Below are 19789 nucleotides of genomic sequence, written 5' to 3'. Positions count from 1 at the left end.
AGTAGTCTGCAATAGCCTATCAATATCCCACCAATAGTCTATCAATAGCCCACCAATAGTCTATGGATAGTCCAACAGTAGTCCACCAAGTCTATCAATATCCCACCAATAGTCTATCAATAGTCCACCAATAGTCTATCAATAGTCCACCAATAGTCTATCAATAGTCCACCAATAGTCTATCAATAGCCCACCAATAGTCTATCAATAGCCCACCAATAGTCCATCAATATCCCACCAATAGTCCATGGATAGTCCAACAGTAGTCTATCAATTTGCCTATCGATAGTCCACCAGTAGTCTGCAATAGCCCACCAGTAGTCTATTGCTAATACACTAATAGTCCACCAATAGTCCCTCTTAAGCCACCCATAAATCGTCTCAAATCAAATCTTATTTGTCACATGCGCCAAATACAACAGTGAAATGCTGAATACAACATATATAGGACCTTACAGTGAAATGCTTACAATGTGTTCAGTAAAAAATAGATAAGTAAACAATAAAAATAACAAATAATTACAGAGCAGCAGTAAAATAACATTAAAGAGGCTATATACAGGGGGTACCGGTTAGTCTAGTTAATATGTAGGTAGAGGTAAAGTGACTATGCATAGATAATAAAGAGAGTAGCAGCAGCGTACAAGAGGGGTTGGGGGGACAATGCAAATAGTCTGGGTAGCCATTTGATTAGCTATTCAGGAGTCTTATGGCCTGGGGGTAGAAGCTGTTAAGAAGCCTTTTGGACCTAGACTTGGCACTCCGGTAAGGCTTGCCATATGGTTGCAGAGAGAACAATCTATGACTTGGGTGGCTGGAGTCTGACAATTGTTAGGGCCTTCTGACACCGCCTGGTATAGAGGTCCTGAATGGCAGGAAGCTTGGCCCCATTGATGTACTGGGCTGTACGCACTACCCTCTGTAGCGCCTTGTAGTCAGAGGCCGAGCAGTTGCCATACCAGGCGGTGATGCAACTAGTCAGGATGCTCTTGATGGTGCAGCTGTAGAACATTTTGTGGATCTGGGGACCCATGCCAAATCTTTTTAGTCTCCTGAGGGGGAATAGGTTTTGTCGTGCCCTCTTCACAACTGTCTTGGTGTATTTGGACCATGATAGTGTAACGGTTGTCGTCTGGAATGGAGGACCAAAACGCAGCAGGAATGTGGATGCTCATCTTGTAGCTTATTTTAAACCAAGAAAACACCAAAACAACAAAATGAAGAACTCACGATCAACAAAACAGTCTTGTCAGGCTCACACACACAAAACAAGAAACAATCTCCCACAAACACTAAACCAAACACATACCCATATATAGGACTCCCAATCAGAGGCAACGAGAAAACACCTGCCTCCAATTGAGAGTCCAACCCCAATAAACCAGACATAGAAATACAAAAGACCAGAGACCACATAGAAATACAAACATAGAACATTACCCAAAAACCCGGAAATAATAAATCAAACGCCCTACTGAATAAACCACCACCCCGAACCACATAAAACAAATATCCTCTGCCACGTCCTGACCAAACTACAATAACAAATAACCCTTCTACTGGCCAGGATGTGACAGATAGTTTGTTGGTGATGTGGACATCAATCTGCTCCACTACAGCCCCGCCGATGAGAATGGGGGCGTGCTCGGCCCTCCTTTTCCTGTAAGTCCACAATCATCTCCTTTGTCTTGATCACGTTGAGGGAGAGGTTGTTGTCCTGGCAACTCACGGACAGGTCTCTGACCTCCTCCCTTTAGGTTGTCTCATCCTCATCGTTGTCGGTGATCAAGCCTACCACTGTTGTGTCATTGGCAAACTTAATGATGGTGTTGGAGTCGTGCCTGGCCATGCAGTCGTGAGTGAACAGGAAGTACAGGAGGGGACTGAGCACGCACCCCTGAGGGGCCCCCATGTTGAGGATGTGTTGTTACCTATCTTTACCACCTGGTGGCGGTCCGTCAGGAAGTCCAGGATCCAGTTGCAGAGGGAGGTGTTTAGTCCCAGAGTCCTTACCTTAGTGATGAGCTTTGAGGGTACCATGGTGTTGAACGCTGAGCTGTAGTCAATGAGCAGCATTCTCACGTAGGTGTTCCATTTGTCCAGGTGGGAAAGGGCAGTGTGGAGTGCAATAGAGATTGCATCATCTGTGGATCGGTTAGGGCGGTATGAAAATTGGAGTGGGTCTAGGGTTTCTGGGATAATGGTGTTGATGTGAGCCATGACCAGCCTTTCATAGAACTTCGTGGCTACAGACGTGAGTGCTACGGGTCTGTTGTCATTTAGGCAGGTTACCTTAGTGTTCTTGGGCACAGGGATTATGGTGGTCTGCTTGAAACATGTAGGTATTACAGACTCAGTCAGGGAGAGGTTGAAAATGTTAGTGAAGACACTTGCCAGTTGGTCAGAGCATGCTCAGAGTACACGTCCTGGTGATCCATCTGGCCCTTCAGCCTTGTGAATGTTGACCTGTTTAATGGTCTAACTCTCATCGGCTGAGGAGAGCGTGATCACACAGTCGTCCTGAACAGCTGATGCTCTCATGCATGCCCCAGTGTTGCTAGCCTCGAAGCGAGCATAGAAGTAATTTATCTCGTCTGGTAGGCTCGTGTCACTGGGCAGCTCTCGGCTGTAGTCTGTAATAGTACGCAAACCCTGCCACATCCAACGATCGTCGGAGCCGATGTAGTACGATTCAATCTTAGTCCTGTATTGACGCTTTGCCTGGTTGATGGTTCGTCGGAGGGCATAGCCTCCAGGTTAGAGTCCCGCTCATTGAAATCAGCAGCTCTACCCTTTAGTCATCGATGTACTCATCGATGAAGCCAGTGACTGAGGTAGTGTACTCCTCAATGCCATTAGAAGAATCCCTGAACATGTTCCAGTCTGTGCTAACCAAAACAGTCCTGTAGTTTAGCATTTGCTTCATCAGACTACTTCTTTATTAGCTCGAGTCACTGGTACTTCCTGCTTTAGTTTTTGCTTGTAAGCAGGAATCAGGAGGATAGAATTAAAGTAATGACATTCGTCAATCTGAAGTAACATAATAAAAAATACCCATCAAAATCCGTCAGTTTATTTAAAATATCAATTTTTTTGCATGGGCTGCATCTCAATGCACCACATCATCCGATGTCACCTTTCCGCATCTGCGGTTGAAAGTGGCAGAGCTACAGCGGTCTGTCTGTCAGACAGGAGACGTCCCGAAAATCGGTCTTCTCACCAAATTGTAGCATCCAAATGGTTTGGCCTACAAACTCTCACGAACACGATGGTGTTCTCCGTTTTGCTCTACGACCCCCATAAGCCCCACGGGACTCGTCTGAAGTCGAGCATCACCATTTGTGGATTCGATTACAGGCTCAAAATGGCCAGAAACAAATCACTTTCTTCTGAAACTAGACTGACGAGTTTCAGAAGAAATTGATTTGTTTCTGGCCATTTTGAGCCTGTAATCAAACCCACAAATGCTGATGCTCCAGATACTCAACTAGTCTAAAGAAGGCCATTTTTATTGCTTCTTTAATCAGAACAACCGTTTTCAGCTGTGCTAACATAATTGCAAAAGGGTTTTCTAATGATAAATTAGCCTTTTAAAATTATAAACTTGGATTAGCTAACACAACGTGCCATTGGAACACAGGAGTGATGGTTGTTGATAACGGGCCTCTGTATGTGCGCCTATGTAGATATTCCATAAAAAATCTGCCGTTTCCAGCTACAATAGTCATTTACAACATTAACAATGTCTACATTGTATTTCTGATCAATTTGATGTTATTTTAATGTACAAAAAAATGTGCTTTTCTTTCAAAAACAAGGACATTTCTAAGTGACCCCAAACTTTTGAACGGTAGTGAATATGTATATTTCCTGAGCTTTCTTATACAGTATCTCCTAGCTATAGGACAGACACTTCAAAACCTTATTCCTAATGATTCAGATTTTTTTACTGTCTTTCTATGGTCTACAGTAGTAAAGGCCAAATTCAATATTTCATCAGGGGTCCTACAATTCAATGTCAAGTAGCTAAATGATCCATGGTATGGCCTTCTTAAAACAATACCAGCTTAGATTTTTAAGAATTAAAGCACCATTTAATGGTAATGTGGCAGCCATATTGGATTTGGAGTCAAATCTAGGGGGGCCCCCTAACTAAGGGTGAGACGTTTAAACATTTAAACGAATTTGGGATCATTAATGTTTAGAAAACCTGCCTAACCAAAAATGTTTTTATTTTATTTTTTACTAAATTAAAATCCCGGTGGAGGTATCACAAAACTACCACTAACAGGTCCCGATCATCATCATCATAAAGGCAAAAACACATATTAAACAAACATTTAATGCAAGTAGGAGATATGCATCGTTCAAATGATTTGCCACGGATATAAAGCGCACCGCAGGTCATAGTCGTTAACAGTGAGTGAGACAGGGAAGCGACAGCAGTGAAGTATTGTATGGCTATAATACTGTACTTTGAAATGAACTACAGAGGCAGTACAGGCACCGGGAGACCCAACCTGTTGCAGGCAGCAGCGCAATAAGGGACAGAGTGGGGCGGCAGCGTGGCCTAGTGGTTAGAGTGTTGGACTAGTAACCGGAAGGTTGCAAGATCAAATCCCTGAGCTGACAAGGTAAAAATGTCGTTCTGCCCCTGAACAAGGCAGTTAACCCATTGTTCCCCGGTAGGCCGTCATTGTAAATACTGATGTGGCACTAGCGACCCACCTCGACAACATCTGGTGAAATTGCGCGAAATTCAAATTACAGAAATAGTCATATTTAACATTCATGAAAATACAAGTGTCATATCAGAAAAAAGCTTAACTTCCCTTGTTAATCCAGCCGCTGTGTCAGATTTCAAAAAGGCTTTACGGCGTAAAGCAATTATCTGAGGACAGCGCCCCGCACACAAAAGCATTAAAAACATTTTTCAACCAGGCAGGTGTGCCACGAAAGTTAGAAATAGCGATAAAATAAATGCCTTACATTTGAAGAGCTTCTTCTGTTGGCACTCCAAAAGGTCCCAGCTACATCACAAATGGTCCTTTTGTTTGATAAAGTCCTTCTTTATATCCCCAAAAACTTAGTTTAGCTGGCGCGCTTCATTCAATAATCCACCGGTTTCCCTCCTTCAAAATGCATACAAAATGAATCCCAAACGTTACTAATAAACTTATCCAAACAAGTCAAACAACGTTTATAATCAAAACCTCAGGTTCCCTATACGTAAATAAATGATAAAATTTAAGACGGAAAATCGTTGTCGTCTCTACCGGCGATAAACAACAAAGAACGTGCTCTCATCCACGCGCATGAAAACACTACAGCCAAAATGGGAGCCACTTAGAAAAACTGCTAATTTTTCCAAAAAACAAGCCTGAAACTCTTTCTAAAGACTGTTGACATCTAGTGGAAGCCCTAGGAACTGCAATCTGGGAGGTTTTCCCTTCACATTAAACATTACAGCCATTGGAAACAGTGGTGGGCTGAACATTTTTTTTTTCAGGATGGTTTGTCCTCAGGTTTTCGCCTGAGGTTCAGTTCTGTTATACTCACAGACATTATTTTAACAGTTGTAGAAACTTTAGAGTGTTTTCTATCCAAATCTACCAATCATATGCATATCCTAGCTTCTGGGCCTGAGTAACAAGCAGTTTAACTTTGGGCACGTTTTATATCCAAAATACTGCTCTCTAGCCCAAAGAGGTTATTAACTGGCTTGCCCGGTAAAATAGACAAAAGAGTGAGAAAATCCACAGAGCTGATTGCAGTTGTTATGCAGCCATTGTCAACAGATGGATGTCGGCTTCAATACCCTGATGGCATATCTAGAACCAGACTACAAGACGCCATGTCAAAAGACAAAGACTGTGATGGCCCAGATGGAGAAATTGTACAATGATCGCTCTGCAAGTACAAAGCGCGAGCTCTCAAACACCATACGTGGCGTTAACATCAGATTGATGGACCGTCTATGAACACGTTGTCATACATCACTGGTACGACCCGTTACATTGATGAGAAGTGGGACATGAAGTCCCGTGTACTGACCACTGAGAACATGGAGGAAAGGAACACAACAGAGAACCTAAAACGGCATTAATACCATTGTTGCTGAGTGGGTCGGGGACAGCAGTAAGGTGAGCGCCGTCTAGCTGGTAGGTAGTCAACACTGCGGTACATTGAAATGCAGTGGTCATAGGCGATCGTATCTGAATTTTGAATTCACGTTATTAAAAAACGATTCAATGAGAGAAGAAAATAAAAAAAGTCTGGTTAAACCTGAAGGACATTTTTACATTTGTCACATCCTCTAAAGTAATCGCAAGAGTAGGGGCTGAATATATACAGTACAATTAAGAGAGGAACCTTTGACTGGAAAAACATACCGTTTTCAGTGTCTGAGCCCACTTGCCGTAGAGCCGATTACAACATCAAAATACCGTGTAACGGGATGCATTTCGTCTAGCAGGACCATACAGCACTGAATGAGGGCAAATTTGACACAGAAAGCTGTCTATAGAACAGCTACCATAAATATTCATAGTTGATATTTCCCACTATTGTATCTGTGTGTATACGGTTCTATATTTCTAAGATGCATTCAGATCCCCTAATCTTGTTTGTTTGTGTACGTAGGGCAGATAACTGACTACTTGTATTCCACATTTTTGTAACTATCAGAGCTTGCAATTTTGGGTTACATGAGTTTAGGAGGACCAACCCCCTTCACCCAGGCATTATTCTGCACTTGTTGAGTTAGGAGGTGTTTTCCTTAGAGCTGATGACAATAGCCACAACATCAGAAAACATGTAACTGTGGCTATTTTTTATCAGACCATACAGCACTGAGTGAGAGCAGATTTGACTTGGAAAGTGGTCGACTGATCAGTTACCCAAAAAATAAATATTAATAGATAAATATTATCTCTCCTGTTCCTCTGGCTGTCCTTGTTCTCTCCCCAGCCCCTCTGGCTGTCCCTGTTCTCTCCCCAGCCCCTCTGGCTGTCCCTCTTCTCTCCCCAGCCCCTCTGGCTGTCCCTGTTCTCTCCCCAGCCCCTCTGGCTGTCCCTGTTCTCTCCCCAGCCCCTCTGGCTGTCCCTGTTCTCTCCCCAGCCCCTCTGGCTGTCCCTCTTCTCTCCCCAGCCCCTCTGGCTGTCCCTGTTCTCTCCCCAGCCCCTCTGGCTGTCCCTGTTCTCTCCCCAGCCCCTCTGGCTGTCCCTCTTCTCTCCCCAGCCCCTCTGGCTGTCCCTGTTCTCTCCCCAGCCCCTCTGGCTGTCCCTGTTCTCTCCCCAGCCCCTCTAACTGCCCCTGTTCTCTCCCCAGCCCCTCTAACTGCCCCTGTTCTCTCCCCTGTTCAGCCCCACTGGAGAAAGGCATACTGACGGAGAATTTCTCTGCATGGCTTACTGGGTCACTGTTAACTCCTGACCTTTGACTAAGCGTGTTCTGAAACGGTTATCTGGGGCCAGAAGTGGAGCATCATGGGATTTGAACTCTGACCTTGAACAGTTTCTTCTCTGGTGGCTTACAGACTTTACAGTCACACATTTGTATATATTAAGGATCCCCATTAGCTGCTACACATAGCACATTATTGTGCCACTACATCACCTACAATACAACACATTATTACACCACTACATCACCTACAATACAACACATTATTACACCACTACATCACCTACAATACAACACATTATTACACCACTACATCACCTACAATACAACACATTATTACACCACTACATCACCTACAATACAACACATTTCACCACTACATCACCTACAATACAGCACATTATCACACCACTACATCACCTACAATACAACACATTATCACACCACTACATCACCTACAATACAACACATTATTACACCACTACATCACCTACAATACAGCACATTATTACACCACTACATCACCTACAATACAGCACATTATTACACAACTACATCACCTACAATACAACACATTATTACACCACTACATCACCTACAATACAACACATTTCACCACTACATCACCTACAATACAGCACATTATCACACCACTACATCACCTACAATACAACACATTATCACACCACTACATCACCTACAATACAACACATTATTACACCACTACATCACCTACAATACAGCACATTATTACACCACTACATCACCTACAATACAGCACATTATTACACAACTACATCACCTACAATACAACACATTATTACACCACTACATCACCTACAATACAGCACATTATTACACCACTACATCACATTATTACACCACTACATCACCTACAATACAACACATTATTACACCACTACATCACATTATTACACCACTACATCACCTACAATACAACACATTATTACACAACTACATCACCTACAATACAGCACATTATTACACCACTACATCACCTACAATACAACACATTATTACACAACTACATCACCTACAATACAACACATTACACCACTACATCACCTACAATACAACACATTATTACACCACTACATCACCTACAATACAACACATTATTACACCACTACATCACCTACAATACAGCACATTATTACACCACTACATCACCTACAATACAACACATTATTACACCACTACATCACCTACAATACAGCACATTATTACACAACTACATCACCTACAATACAACACATTATTACACCACTACATCACCTACAATACAGCACATTATTACACCACTACATCACATTATTACACCACTACATCACCTACAATACAACACATTATTACACCACTACATCACATTATTACACCACTACATCACCTACAATACAACACATTATTACACAACTACATCACCTACAATACAGCACATTATTACACCACTACATCACCTACAATACAACACATTATTACACAACTACATCACCTACAATACAACACATTACACCACTACATCACCTACAATACAACACATTATTACACCACTACATCACCTACAATACAACACATTATTACACCACTACATCACCTACAATACAGCACATTATTACACCACTACATCACCTACAATACAACACATTATTACACCACTACATCACCTACAATACAACACATTATTACACCACTACATCACCTACAATACAACACATTATTACACCACTACATCACCTACAATACAGCACATTATTACACCACTACATCACCTACAATACAACACATTATTACACCACTACATCACCTACAATACAGCACATTATCACACCACTACATCACCTACAATACAACAATATGACAACATTACAATAGAGTATTTACCAAATGTACAAAACACTAAGAACACCTTCCTAATATTGAGTTAAAACAGCCTGAATTCATCGCGTCATGGACTCTACAAGGTGCCGAAAGCGTTCCACAGGGATGCAGGCCCGTGTTACCTCCAACGCGCTCCACAGGGATGCAGGCCCGTGTTACCTCCAACGCGCTCCACAGGGATGCAGGCCCGTGTTACCTCCAACGCGCTCCACAGGGATGCAGGCCCGTGTTACCTCCAACGCGCTCCACAGGGATGCAGGCCCGTGTTACCTCCAACGCGCTCCACAGGGATGCAGGCCCGTGTTGACTCCAATGCGCTCCACAGGGATGCAGGCCCGTGTTACCTCCAACGCGCTCCACAGGGATGCAGGCCCGTGTTACCTCCAACGCGCTCCACAGGGATGCAGGCCCGTGTTGACTCCAATGCTTTCCACAGTTAGGCCAAGTTTCCTGGATGTCCTTTGGGTGGTGGACGATTCTTGAAAAACACAGGAAACTGTTGTCATGACTTGCCCTTTTGGGTGAGGATCATAGGCGCCAGATTCCTCCCCCCCCCCCCCAACACAGTTTCATGATGGTCGTAAATAGTTGCAGGAAAACTCTCATTTTAATGTTTTTTCAATCTGATTTTACTGCTTTCTTGAGTTACTTGATGTTGAATAGAGTTCCATGTATTCATGCCTCTATAAAGTACTGTGTGTTTCCCCAGAGTCTGTTTTGGTCTATGAATGGGTGTCTGAGCTGTGTGCTAGTAGTTTTAAAACAGACAGCTGAGTGCTTTCAACATGTCAATACTGTTTACAAAGACAAGTAGTGATGAAATCAATCTCTCCTCCACTTTGAGCCAGGAGAGATTGACATGCATATTATTAATGTTAGCTCTCTGTGTACATTTCAGGGCCAGCTGTGCTGCCCTGTTCTGGGATTCTGTAATTTGCCGTGCTGCCCTGTTCTGGGATTCTGTAATTTGCCGTGCTGCCCTGTTCTGCTGCCCAGCCGTGCTGCCCTGTTCTGGGATTCTGTAATCTCACCTCTCTGTGGCACCTGACTATAATGACCGGGGAGTAGTCCAGTTGAGACAAAACTAGGGCTGTTAGGAAAGCAGAGCAGTGTTTTATTATGGACAGACTTCTCCTCATCTCAGCTACTGTTGTATCAATATGTTTTGACCATGACAGTTTACAATCCAGGGTTACTCCAAGCAGTTTAGTCACCTCAACTTAGTCAATTTCCACATTATTTATTAAAATATTTAGTTTAGGTTTAGGGTTTAGTGATAATTTGTCCCCAAATACGTTGCATTTTAGTTTCAGAAATATTCCTTGCCACCCATTCTGAAACTGACTGCACCTCTTTGATAAGTGTTGCAGTGATTTCACTCACTGTAGTAGCTGATGTATTCAGGCCCCTTGACTTTTTCCACATTTTGTTATTGTCACACCTACACCTGCTCCCTCCCTCCAGAGCTCGACCTCGCTGGTCTACTAACCACCGGTCCTGGCAACCTACATTGCGCACACCTGGCAACCATCATTGCGCACACCTGGCAACCATCATTGCGCACACATGCTCCCCATCGTTAAGCATACCGGGACCTTCTTTCCCGCACCCTGTGGTCCCACGTCAGCGGAGGGTCCTGTGAGTGTCCGCCAGCCCATCATGTGGTCTCCCTGTGAGTGTCCTCCAGCCCATCATGTGGTCCCCCTGTGAGTGTCCTCCAGCCCATCATGTGGTCTCCCTGTGAGTGTCCTCCAGCCCATCGTGTGGTCCCCCTGTGAGTGTCCTCCAGCCCATCATGTGGTCCCCCTGTGAGTGTCCTCCAGCCCATCATGTGGTCCCCCTGTGAGTGTCCTCCAGCCCATCATGTGGTCCCCCTGTGAGTGTCCTCCAGCCCATCATGTGGTCTCCCTGTGAGTGTCCTCCAGCCCATCATGTGGTCCCCGTGAGTGTCCTCCAGCCCATCATGTGGTCCCCCCCTGTGAGTGTCCTCCAGCCCATCATGTGGTCCCCCCCTATGAGTGTCCTCCAGCCCATCATGTGGTCTCCCTGTGAGTGTCCTCCAGCCCATCATGTGGTCCCCCCGTGAGTGTCCTCCAGCCCATCATGTGGTCTCCCTGTGAGTGTCCTCCAGCCCATCATGTGGTCCCCCTGTGAGTGTCCTCCAGCCCATCATGTGGTCCCCCTGTGAGTGTCCTCCAGCCCATCATGTGGTCTCCCTGTGAGTGTCCTCCAGCCCATCATGTGGTCCCCCCTGTGAGTGTCCTCCAGCCCATCATGTGGTCTCCCTGTGAGTGTCCTCCAGCCCATCATGTGGTCTCCCTGCGAGTGTCCTCCAGCCCATCGTGTGGTCCCCCTGTGAGTGTCCTCCAGCCCATCATGTGGTCCCCCTGTGAGTGTCCTCCAGCCCATCATGTGGTCTCCCTGTGAGTGTCCTCCAGCCCATCATGTGGTCCCCCCCTGTGAGTGTCCTCCAGCCCATCATGTGGTCTCCCTGTGTTTTGTGATGTAGACATCTGGAGATACGAGTCGGGGTGGGTGGGGGGACGGACAGACGGACTCTCGAAACAGCTGGCAACCATCACTGTGCATACCTGCTCCCCATCGTTAAGCACAGCTGGACTTCATCACCACCCTGATTACTCTCCCTTCATATAGCCCTCACCAACCTCATTCATCAGGCAGTATTGGTTCTGTTTTCAAGTCCAAACGCTTCTCTTGTTTTGTAACTCTCCGTGGTCGTTATTTTAAACTCACCATTTGCACCTGACTCCCTGCGTCTTCGTTACAGAATACTGCCTCAGAAATTATGGAAGCGGCAGAAGATTATACCATTTTCCAGATGGTCGAGGAATAGGGTTATCTACTCCGCCAACACCACGACCAGCTGGCTCTACAGGGAACGACCATGAAGGAAGTCTTCCGCCTCAACACCACCAGCTGGCTCTACTGGGAACGGCCATGAAGGAAGTCCTCTGTGTTCTCCACCGCCTCGACACCACCAGCTGGCTCTCCTGGGAACAACCATGAAGGAAGTCCTCCGTGTTCTCCACCGCCTCGACACCACCAGCTGGCTCTACTGGGAACGACCATGAAGGAAGTCCACCGTGTTCTCCACCGCCTCGACACCACTAGCTGGCTCTACTTGGAATGACCATGAAGGAAGTCCTCGGCACCACCAGCTGGCTCTACCATGAAGGAAGTCCTCCGCGTTCTCCACCGCCTCGACACCACCAGCTGGCTCTACTGGATACGACCATGAAGGAAGTCCTCCGTGTTCTCCACCGCCTCGACACCACCAGCTGGCTCTACTGGGAACGACCATGAAGGAAGTCCTCCACCTCGACCAGCTGGCTCTACTGGGAACGACCATGAAGGAAGTCCTCCGTGTTCTCCACCGCCTCGACACCACTAGCTGGCTCTACTGGGAACGACCATGAAGGAAGTCCTCCGTGTTCTCCACCGCCTCGACACCACCAGCAGGCTCTACTGGGAACGACCATGAAGGAAGTCCTCCGTGTTCTCCACCGCCTCGACACCACCAGCTGGCTCTACTGGGAACGACCATGAAGGAAGTCCTCCGTGTTCTCCACCGCCTCGACACCACAAGCTGGCTCTACTGGATACGACCATGAAGGAAGTCCTCCGTGTTCTCCACCGCCTCGACACCACCAGCTGGCTCTACTGGGAACGACCATGAAGGAAGTCCTCCACCTCGACCAGCTGGCTCTACTGGGAACGACCATGAAGGAAGTCCTCCGTGTTCTCCACCGCCTCGACACCACTAGCTGGCTCTACTGGGAACGACCATGAAGGAAGTCCTCCGTGTTCTCCACCGCCTCGACACCACCAGCAGGCTCTACTGGGAACGACCATGAAGGAAGTCCCCCGTGTTCTCCACCGCCTCGACACCACCAGCTGGCTCTACTGGGAACGACCATGAAGGAAGTCCTCCGTGTTCTCCACCGCCTCGACACCACAAGCTGGCTCTACTTGGAACGACCATGAAGGAAGTCCTCCGCCTCGACACCACCAGCTGGCTCTACTGGGAACGACCATGAAGGAAGTCCTCCGTGTTCTCCACCGCCTCGACACCAACAGCGAGGTTCTCCATACCTCAGATGAATGGCCTCCTACCACGGGTCATCACAGTGAGCCAGTCCCCCGGACTACCCAGCCGTCCGCCCAGGTCAGTCTCTGTATGTTGACACCCTGGTCTTGAAAGGGGCGGCAGGGTAACCTAGTGGTTAGAGCATTGGACTAGTAACCAGCAGGTAGCCTAGTGGTTAGAGCATTGGACTAGTAACTAGCAGCTAGCCTAGTGGTTAGAGCGTTGGACTAGTAACCAGCAGGTAGCCTAGTGGTTAGAGCATTGGACTAGTAACCAGCAGCTAGCCTAGTGGTTAGAGCGTTGGACTAGTAACCAGCAGGTAGCCTAGTGGTTAGAGCGTTGGACTAGTAACCAGCAGGTAGCCTAGTGGTTAGAGGGTTGGACTAGTAACCAGCAGCTAGCCTAGTGGTTAGGGGGTTGGACTAGTAACCAGCAGCTAGCCTAGTGGTTAGAGGGTTGGACTAGTAACCAGCAGGTAGCCTAGTGGTTAGAGGGTTGGACTAGTAACCAGCAGGTAGCCTAGTGGTTAGAGGGTTGGACTAGTAACCAGCAGGTAGCCTAGTGGTTAGAGCGTTGGACTAGTAACCAGCAGGTAGCCTAGTGGTTAGAGGGTTGGACTAGTAACCAGCAGGTAGCCTAGTGGTTAGAGGGTTGGACTAGTAACCAGCAGGTAGCCTAGTGGTTAGAGCGTTGGACTAGTAACCAGCAGGTAGCCTAGTGGTTAGAGCGTTGGACTAGTAACCAGCAGGTAGCCTAGTGGTTAGAGCGTTGGACTAGTAACCAGCAGGTAGCCTAGTGGTTAGAGAGTTGGACTAGTAACCAGCAGGTAGCCTAGTGGTTAGAGAGTTGGACTAGTAACCAGCAGGTAGCCTAGTGGTTAGAGGGTTGGACTAGTAACCAGCAGGTAGCCTAGTGGTTAGAGAGTTGGACTAGTAACCAGCAGGTAGCCTAGTGGTTAGAGAGTTGGACTAGTAACGAAAGGTTGTAAGATCGAATCCCCGAGCTGACAAGGTAGAAATCTGTCATTCTGCCCCGTTCCTAGGCCGTCATTGAAAATAAGAATTTGTTCTTAACTCACTTGCCTAGTTAAATAAAAAGCAAGACACTGATGTTGTTTTCAAGGAGGTAACTTCGTAGCAACTAGGTTAAACAGGTTCCTTTTTCCTCTCTTTACCTGCTCTGACCTGATGCAGTCCAGTGATCGCTGAATAATCATTCAGGTGACCAGGCGCAGTAGCTGAGAGCAGACATGCACATTTCGTGTTGTTTGTAGTCGCTACTTTTCACTAAGTGTCCAGGTAAAAATAGAACTCGTTGAGGGGGAATTCAGGAGAGAGATGTTATGATAAGAAAATTAATTCTAGCCGTTTTTAGATCGCTTGAGTGAATTCAATGTTAATATGATGAGAATAGACAGGAGTTGATCTCATGTACTTCCACAAGGAGACAAAGGTTAAAAAAATTTACTTTTATTTTGCATTATGTTGACACATCAAGTGTTTCATTATGTTTGCACATTCCTTCATCTCATGAGATATCCATTTTGATCAAATAAACCAGGCAGCAAACAACTAAAAATACTTTCTTTCCTTCCTGTTGCACACATTGGATATTAAACCAAAACATTCTGTAGGGCTTGTGAGGCTTTCAGGTGCACATCAGTGGAGGCTGCAGAGGGGAGGAAGGCTCACAATAACGGCTGAAACGGATCGAACGGAACGGCATCAAACCACCATGTGTTTGATACCATTCCACTCCAGCCATTACCACGAGCCCATCCTCCCAAATCAAGGTGCCACCAACCTCCTGTGCTGTACAGCATAATAACAATTCCCAGTCACACCAAAAATCAATCCAAAACAACATGAACCAAACACACTGTTCTGAGTGAGCATGGCTGTGGCACATTAATTCAGTGCTATTATTATAGAAATACGCAAGAAACATTTCTCCACACCAATATTTCACAATATCTGGGTCTGATTTACGGTAAAGTGAGCAAAGGGTTCCAATATTTCACAATATCTGGGTCTGATTTACGGTAAAGTGAGCAAAGGGTTCCAATATTTCACAATATCTGGGTCTGATTTACGGTAAAGTGAGCAAAGGGTTCCAATATTTCACAATATCTGGGTCTGATTTACGGTAAAGTGAGCAAAGGGTTCCAATATTTCACAATATCTGGGTCTGATTTACGGTAAAGTGAGCAAAGGGTTCCAATATTTCACAATATCTGGGTTTGATTTACGGTAAAGTGAGCAAAGGGTTCCAATATTTCACAATATCTGGGTCTGATTTACGGTAAAGTGAGCAAAGGGTTCCAAAATTCTGGTAACATTCCCAGATTTAGCTACAAAATATTAACATTGCCCGGCACAATACACTGCAGCGACGCAAAGTAAATTATACATTTTAATGTCGAATTATGCGTTAAAATAAACTTGAAAACATTCCATCAGGGCAGAGTGTGTTCGGTTCTGTCTGGGCTGTGGCATACAAAATGAACATTGCAAAAAAAAAAAAAGTGTTTAAACAGCAAACTAATCAACATATCAGAAACATTTTGTATGCAGCACTACAGCCAAAAGTAGCAGCGTGGTTTACCAAAGTGGTAGAAATATAGTCAATCATGCAACTCCATGATATTTATATAGGCTGCTTCCCAAATTGCAGCCTATTCACTACATCAGGGCTTTCCAACATTGTTCCTGGAGAGATACCCCTCCTGGAGGTTAACTCCAACCCTGTTCCTGGAGAGAGACCCTCCTGTTGGTTTTAACTCCAACCCTGTTCCTGGAGAGATACCGTCCTGGAGGTTTTAACTCCAACCCTGTTCCTGGAGAGATATCCTCCTGTAGGTTTTAACGCCAACCCTGTTCCTGGAGAGATACCCTCCTGGAGGTTTTAACGCCAACCCTGTTCCTGGATAGCTCCAACCCTAATCTAGCGCACCAATCCTAATAATTAGCTGGTAGTTAAGATGAATCAGGTTAATTACAACTGGGGTTGGAGTTAAAACCTCCAGGACGGTATCTCTCCAGGAACAGGGTTGGAGTTAAAACCTCCAGGAGGGTATCTCTCCAGGAACAGGTTTGGAGTTAAAACCTACAGGAGGGTCCCTCTCCAGGAACAGGGTTGGAGTTAAAACCTACAGGAGGGTATCTCTCCAGGAACAGGGTTGGAGTTAAAACCTACAGGAGGGTATCTCTCCTGCCATACATGGTGTACTCCTATGGACCCTGGTCAAAAGTAGTGACGTATGCAGGGAATAGTGTGCCATTTGCACAGAGGCTGGCAGAGCAGGAACACCATTGGTGTACTTGGTGAGAACAGTCAGTGCGGTGCTGCTGGGATCCACCAATGGGTGCACATTTTGGTTTTAGACCTAGCGCTACACAGCTGCTTCAAATAACCAGGACCGAGTATGGGGAAAAACCTGCCTTAGACAACTTGCTAACACTTCATATGAACACTCTCTTAATAATGCATTATAAAGATGCTTATGAACAGCTATAAGCACCTATGTCAGGTATTAAAAATGCCATATGCATAACTCGCAAATGGTATTAAGAATGCACTTATAATGCATTATGAAGAGGGTATTCATTTTAGGCAGTTTAACCGACACTGCTGGCAATTACAGAATACTGACCGGGAAGACTTACGATCCATAAACAAACAAAATGTCACCGGACGAAAGTATACAGTCCTGTATATACCATTGACTGACATACAGTCCTGTATATACCATTGACTGACATACAGTCCTGTATATACCATTGACTGACATACAGTCCTGTATATACCATTGACTGACATACAGTCCTGTATATACCATACCATTGACTGACATACAGTCCTGTATATACCATTGACTGACATACAGTCCTGTATATACCATTGACTGACATACAGTCCTGTATATACCATTGACTGACATACAGTCCTGTATATACCATTGACTGACATACAGTCCTGTATATACCATTGACTGACATACAGTCCTGTATATACCATTGACTGACATACAGTCCTGTATATACCATTGACTGACATACAGTCCTGTATATACCATTGACTGACATACAGTCCTGTATATACCATTGACTGACATACAGTCCTGTATATACCATTGACTGACATACAGTCCTGTATATACCATTGACTGACATACAGTCCTGTATATACCATTCGCTAACATTCTGAACGTTTAGTTAAGTGCACTTTCACAACAAATCAGAGACAATGATAACCTGCTTCAGACTGGATGTTTTTTTTTTACACGTCAACCATCTTTAATAAACACAGGTAGGAGAACCGTGCTCCAGTAAGCATTCGGACTGATTTTAAACTATTTGAAAAAGCTAGAAAATAAGGAGAGGTTCTACATTAGAGAGATCTGAGTGGGGGATAGATCAAAGTGTCTGTCTAATTGATATCTTGGCACACACCAGTGGAACACTTCCTTGTCATAATGCCACTTTTTTTTTTACATTTGAACTCATGTCTCATTGTATTGTAGAACTCCTTCCTTATCCATTAAAACATTTAAACCATTTAATTTATTATTAATATTATATATTTTCCCAAAGTAGTTGTTTTGTTTCACAACATTCCAAATCCTTTGGCATAAGTGATGGCTTTGAGAAGTCTCTCCTTCAGCTTGTCCTTTGTGTCGTATTCTGGGAGCAGCAAGGCATTAAAACAAGTGTGAGAAGTAGGTAACCTAGAGAGAGAGAGGGAGAGAGAGGAGAGAGAGGAGAGAGAGAGGAGAGGAGAGAGAGGAGAGAGAGAGGAGAGGAGAGAGAGGAGAGGAGAGAGAGAGAGGAGAGAGGAGAGAGAGATTATAGATCTGTCCAAGTCATCTGAGAGGCCCCATTGAAACAGGTCTCTGGTCCAAATGGCACCCTATTCCCTAGATAGTGCACAACTTTTGACCAGTAATGCAGTACATAGGGAACAGGATGCCATTTTGGGACTCGAGGCCTGGTCTCACCTGTCTGTGTCGGGGCCGTTCTTGGCGATGATCATCTTTAACTTGCCCAGCCCTCCTACGGGTGCTCTGTCAGTCCCCGTAGTAAACTGGAGGAAAAGTCTCTTATCCTCCTCACCAAATGAATGCACCGTCTCCCAGAAGTCTCTATGAGTACGGAAATAAAGAACAGCGTTTCATAAAACAGGACATATAATAACAATACAACAGCAGCATCAGAATGAGCAGGAGTATAATGGTAGTCTGTTAAAATACATGTTCAAAGACAAGTTATTTTAAGAGACATTTAAGAAACATCTATGTCATTCTGGAGAGAAATTACATGTTTTTACTTGATAATGCGACAGTCTTTGTTGTAGCCTCCGTCATACTCTGTTGTTTCTTCAAGTGCGTGAAAGTCTAAATTCTGAAGAGTTAGAATACAAGAGACGGGTACATCAGGGGGTGTAGAAGGAGTCAGAATACAAGAGACGGGTACATCAGGGGGTGTAGAAGGAGTTGGAATACAAGAGACGGGTACATCAGGGGGTGTAGAAGGAGTTGGAATACAAGAGACGGGTACATCAGGGGGTGTAGAAGGAGTTGGAATACAAGAGACGGGTACATCAGGGGGTGTAGAAGGAGTTAGAATACAAGAGACGGGTACATCAGGGGGTGTAGAAGGAGTCAGAATACAAGAGACGGGTACATCAGGGGGTGTAGAAGGAGTTGGAATACAAGAGACGGGTACATCAGGGGGTGTAGAAGGAGTTGGAATACAAGAGACGGGTACATCAGGGGGTGTAGAAGGAGTTGGAATACAAGAGACGGGTACATCAGGGGGTGTAGAAGGAGTTAGAATACAAGAGACGGGTACATCAGGGGGTGTAGAAGGAGTTGGAATACAAGAGACGGGTACATCAGGGGGTGTAGAAGGAGTTGGAATACAAGAGACGGGTACATCAGGGGGTGTAGAAGGAGTTGGAATACAAGAGACGGGTACATCAGGGGGTGTAGAAGGAGTTGGAATACAAGAGACGGGTACATCAGGGGGTGTAGAAGGAGTTAGAATACAAGAGACGGGTACATCAGGGGGTGTAGAAGGAGTTGGAATACAAGAGACGGGTACATCAGGGGGTGTAGAAGGAGTTGGAATACAAGAGACGGGTACATCAGGGGGTGTAGAAGGAGTTAGAATACAAGAGACGGGTACATCAGGGGGTGTAGAAGGAGTTAGAATACAAGAGACGGGTACATCAGGGGGTGTAGAAGGAGTTAGAATACAAGAGACGGGTACATCAGGGGGTGTAGAAGGAGTTAGAATACAAGAGACGGGTACATCAGGGGGTGTAGAAGGAGTTGGAATACAAGAGACGGGTACATCAGGGGGTGTAGAAGGAGTTGGA

The 19789-nt window shown here is 45.3% G+C and overlaps 1 protein-coding gene across 6 annotated transcripts in view; it reads right to left on the bottom strand.

Annotated features, from left to right (window-relative positions):
* Window positions 1–17672: 17672 nt before the first annotated feature.
* Window positions 17673–19789, bottom strand: part of LOC115151429 (ubiquitin-protein ligase E3A) — a 46410-nt gene continuing 44293 nt past the window's right edge. For all 6 annotated transcript variants that reach the window (XM_029695356.1, XM_029695358.1, XM_029695355.1 and 3 more), the window contains 3 exons: window positions 18737–18810; window positions 18408–18551; window positions 17673–18137 (listed from right to left, as the gene is read on the bottom strand). In XM_029695356.1, coding sequence (XP_029551216.1) covers window positions 18017–18137; window positions 18408–18551; window positions 18737–18810 — 339 coding nt within the window. In that variant the 3' untranslated portion in view covers window positions 17673–18016. The remainder of the gene's footprint in view (window positions 18138–18407; window positions 18552–18736; window positions 18811–19789) is intronic.

Source organism: Salmo trutta, chromosome 17 (assembly GCF_901001165.1).
Source record: "Salmo trutta chromosome 17, fSalTru1.1, whole genome shotgun sequence".
NCBI classification, from domain to species: domain Eukaryota; kingdom Metazoa; phylum Chordata; class Actinopteri; order Salmoniformes; family Salmonidae; genus Salmo; species Salmo trutta.
This window is presented reverse-complemented; position numbering and strand designations above follow the sequence as displayed.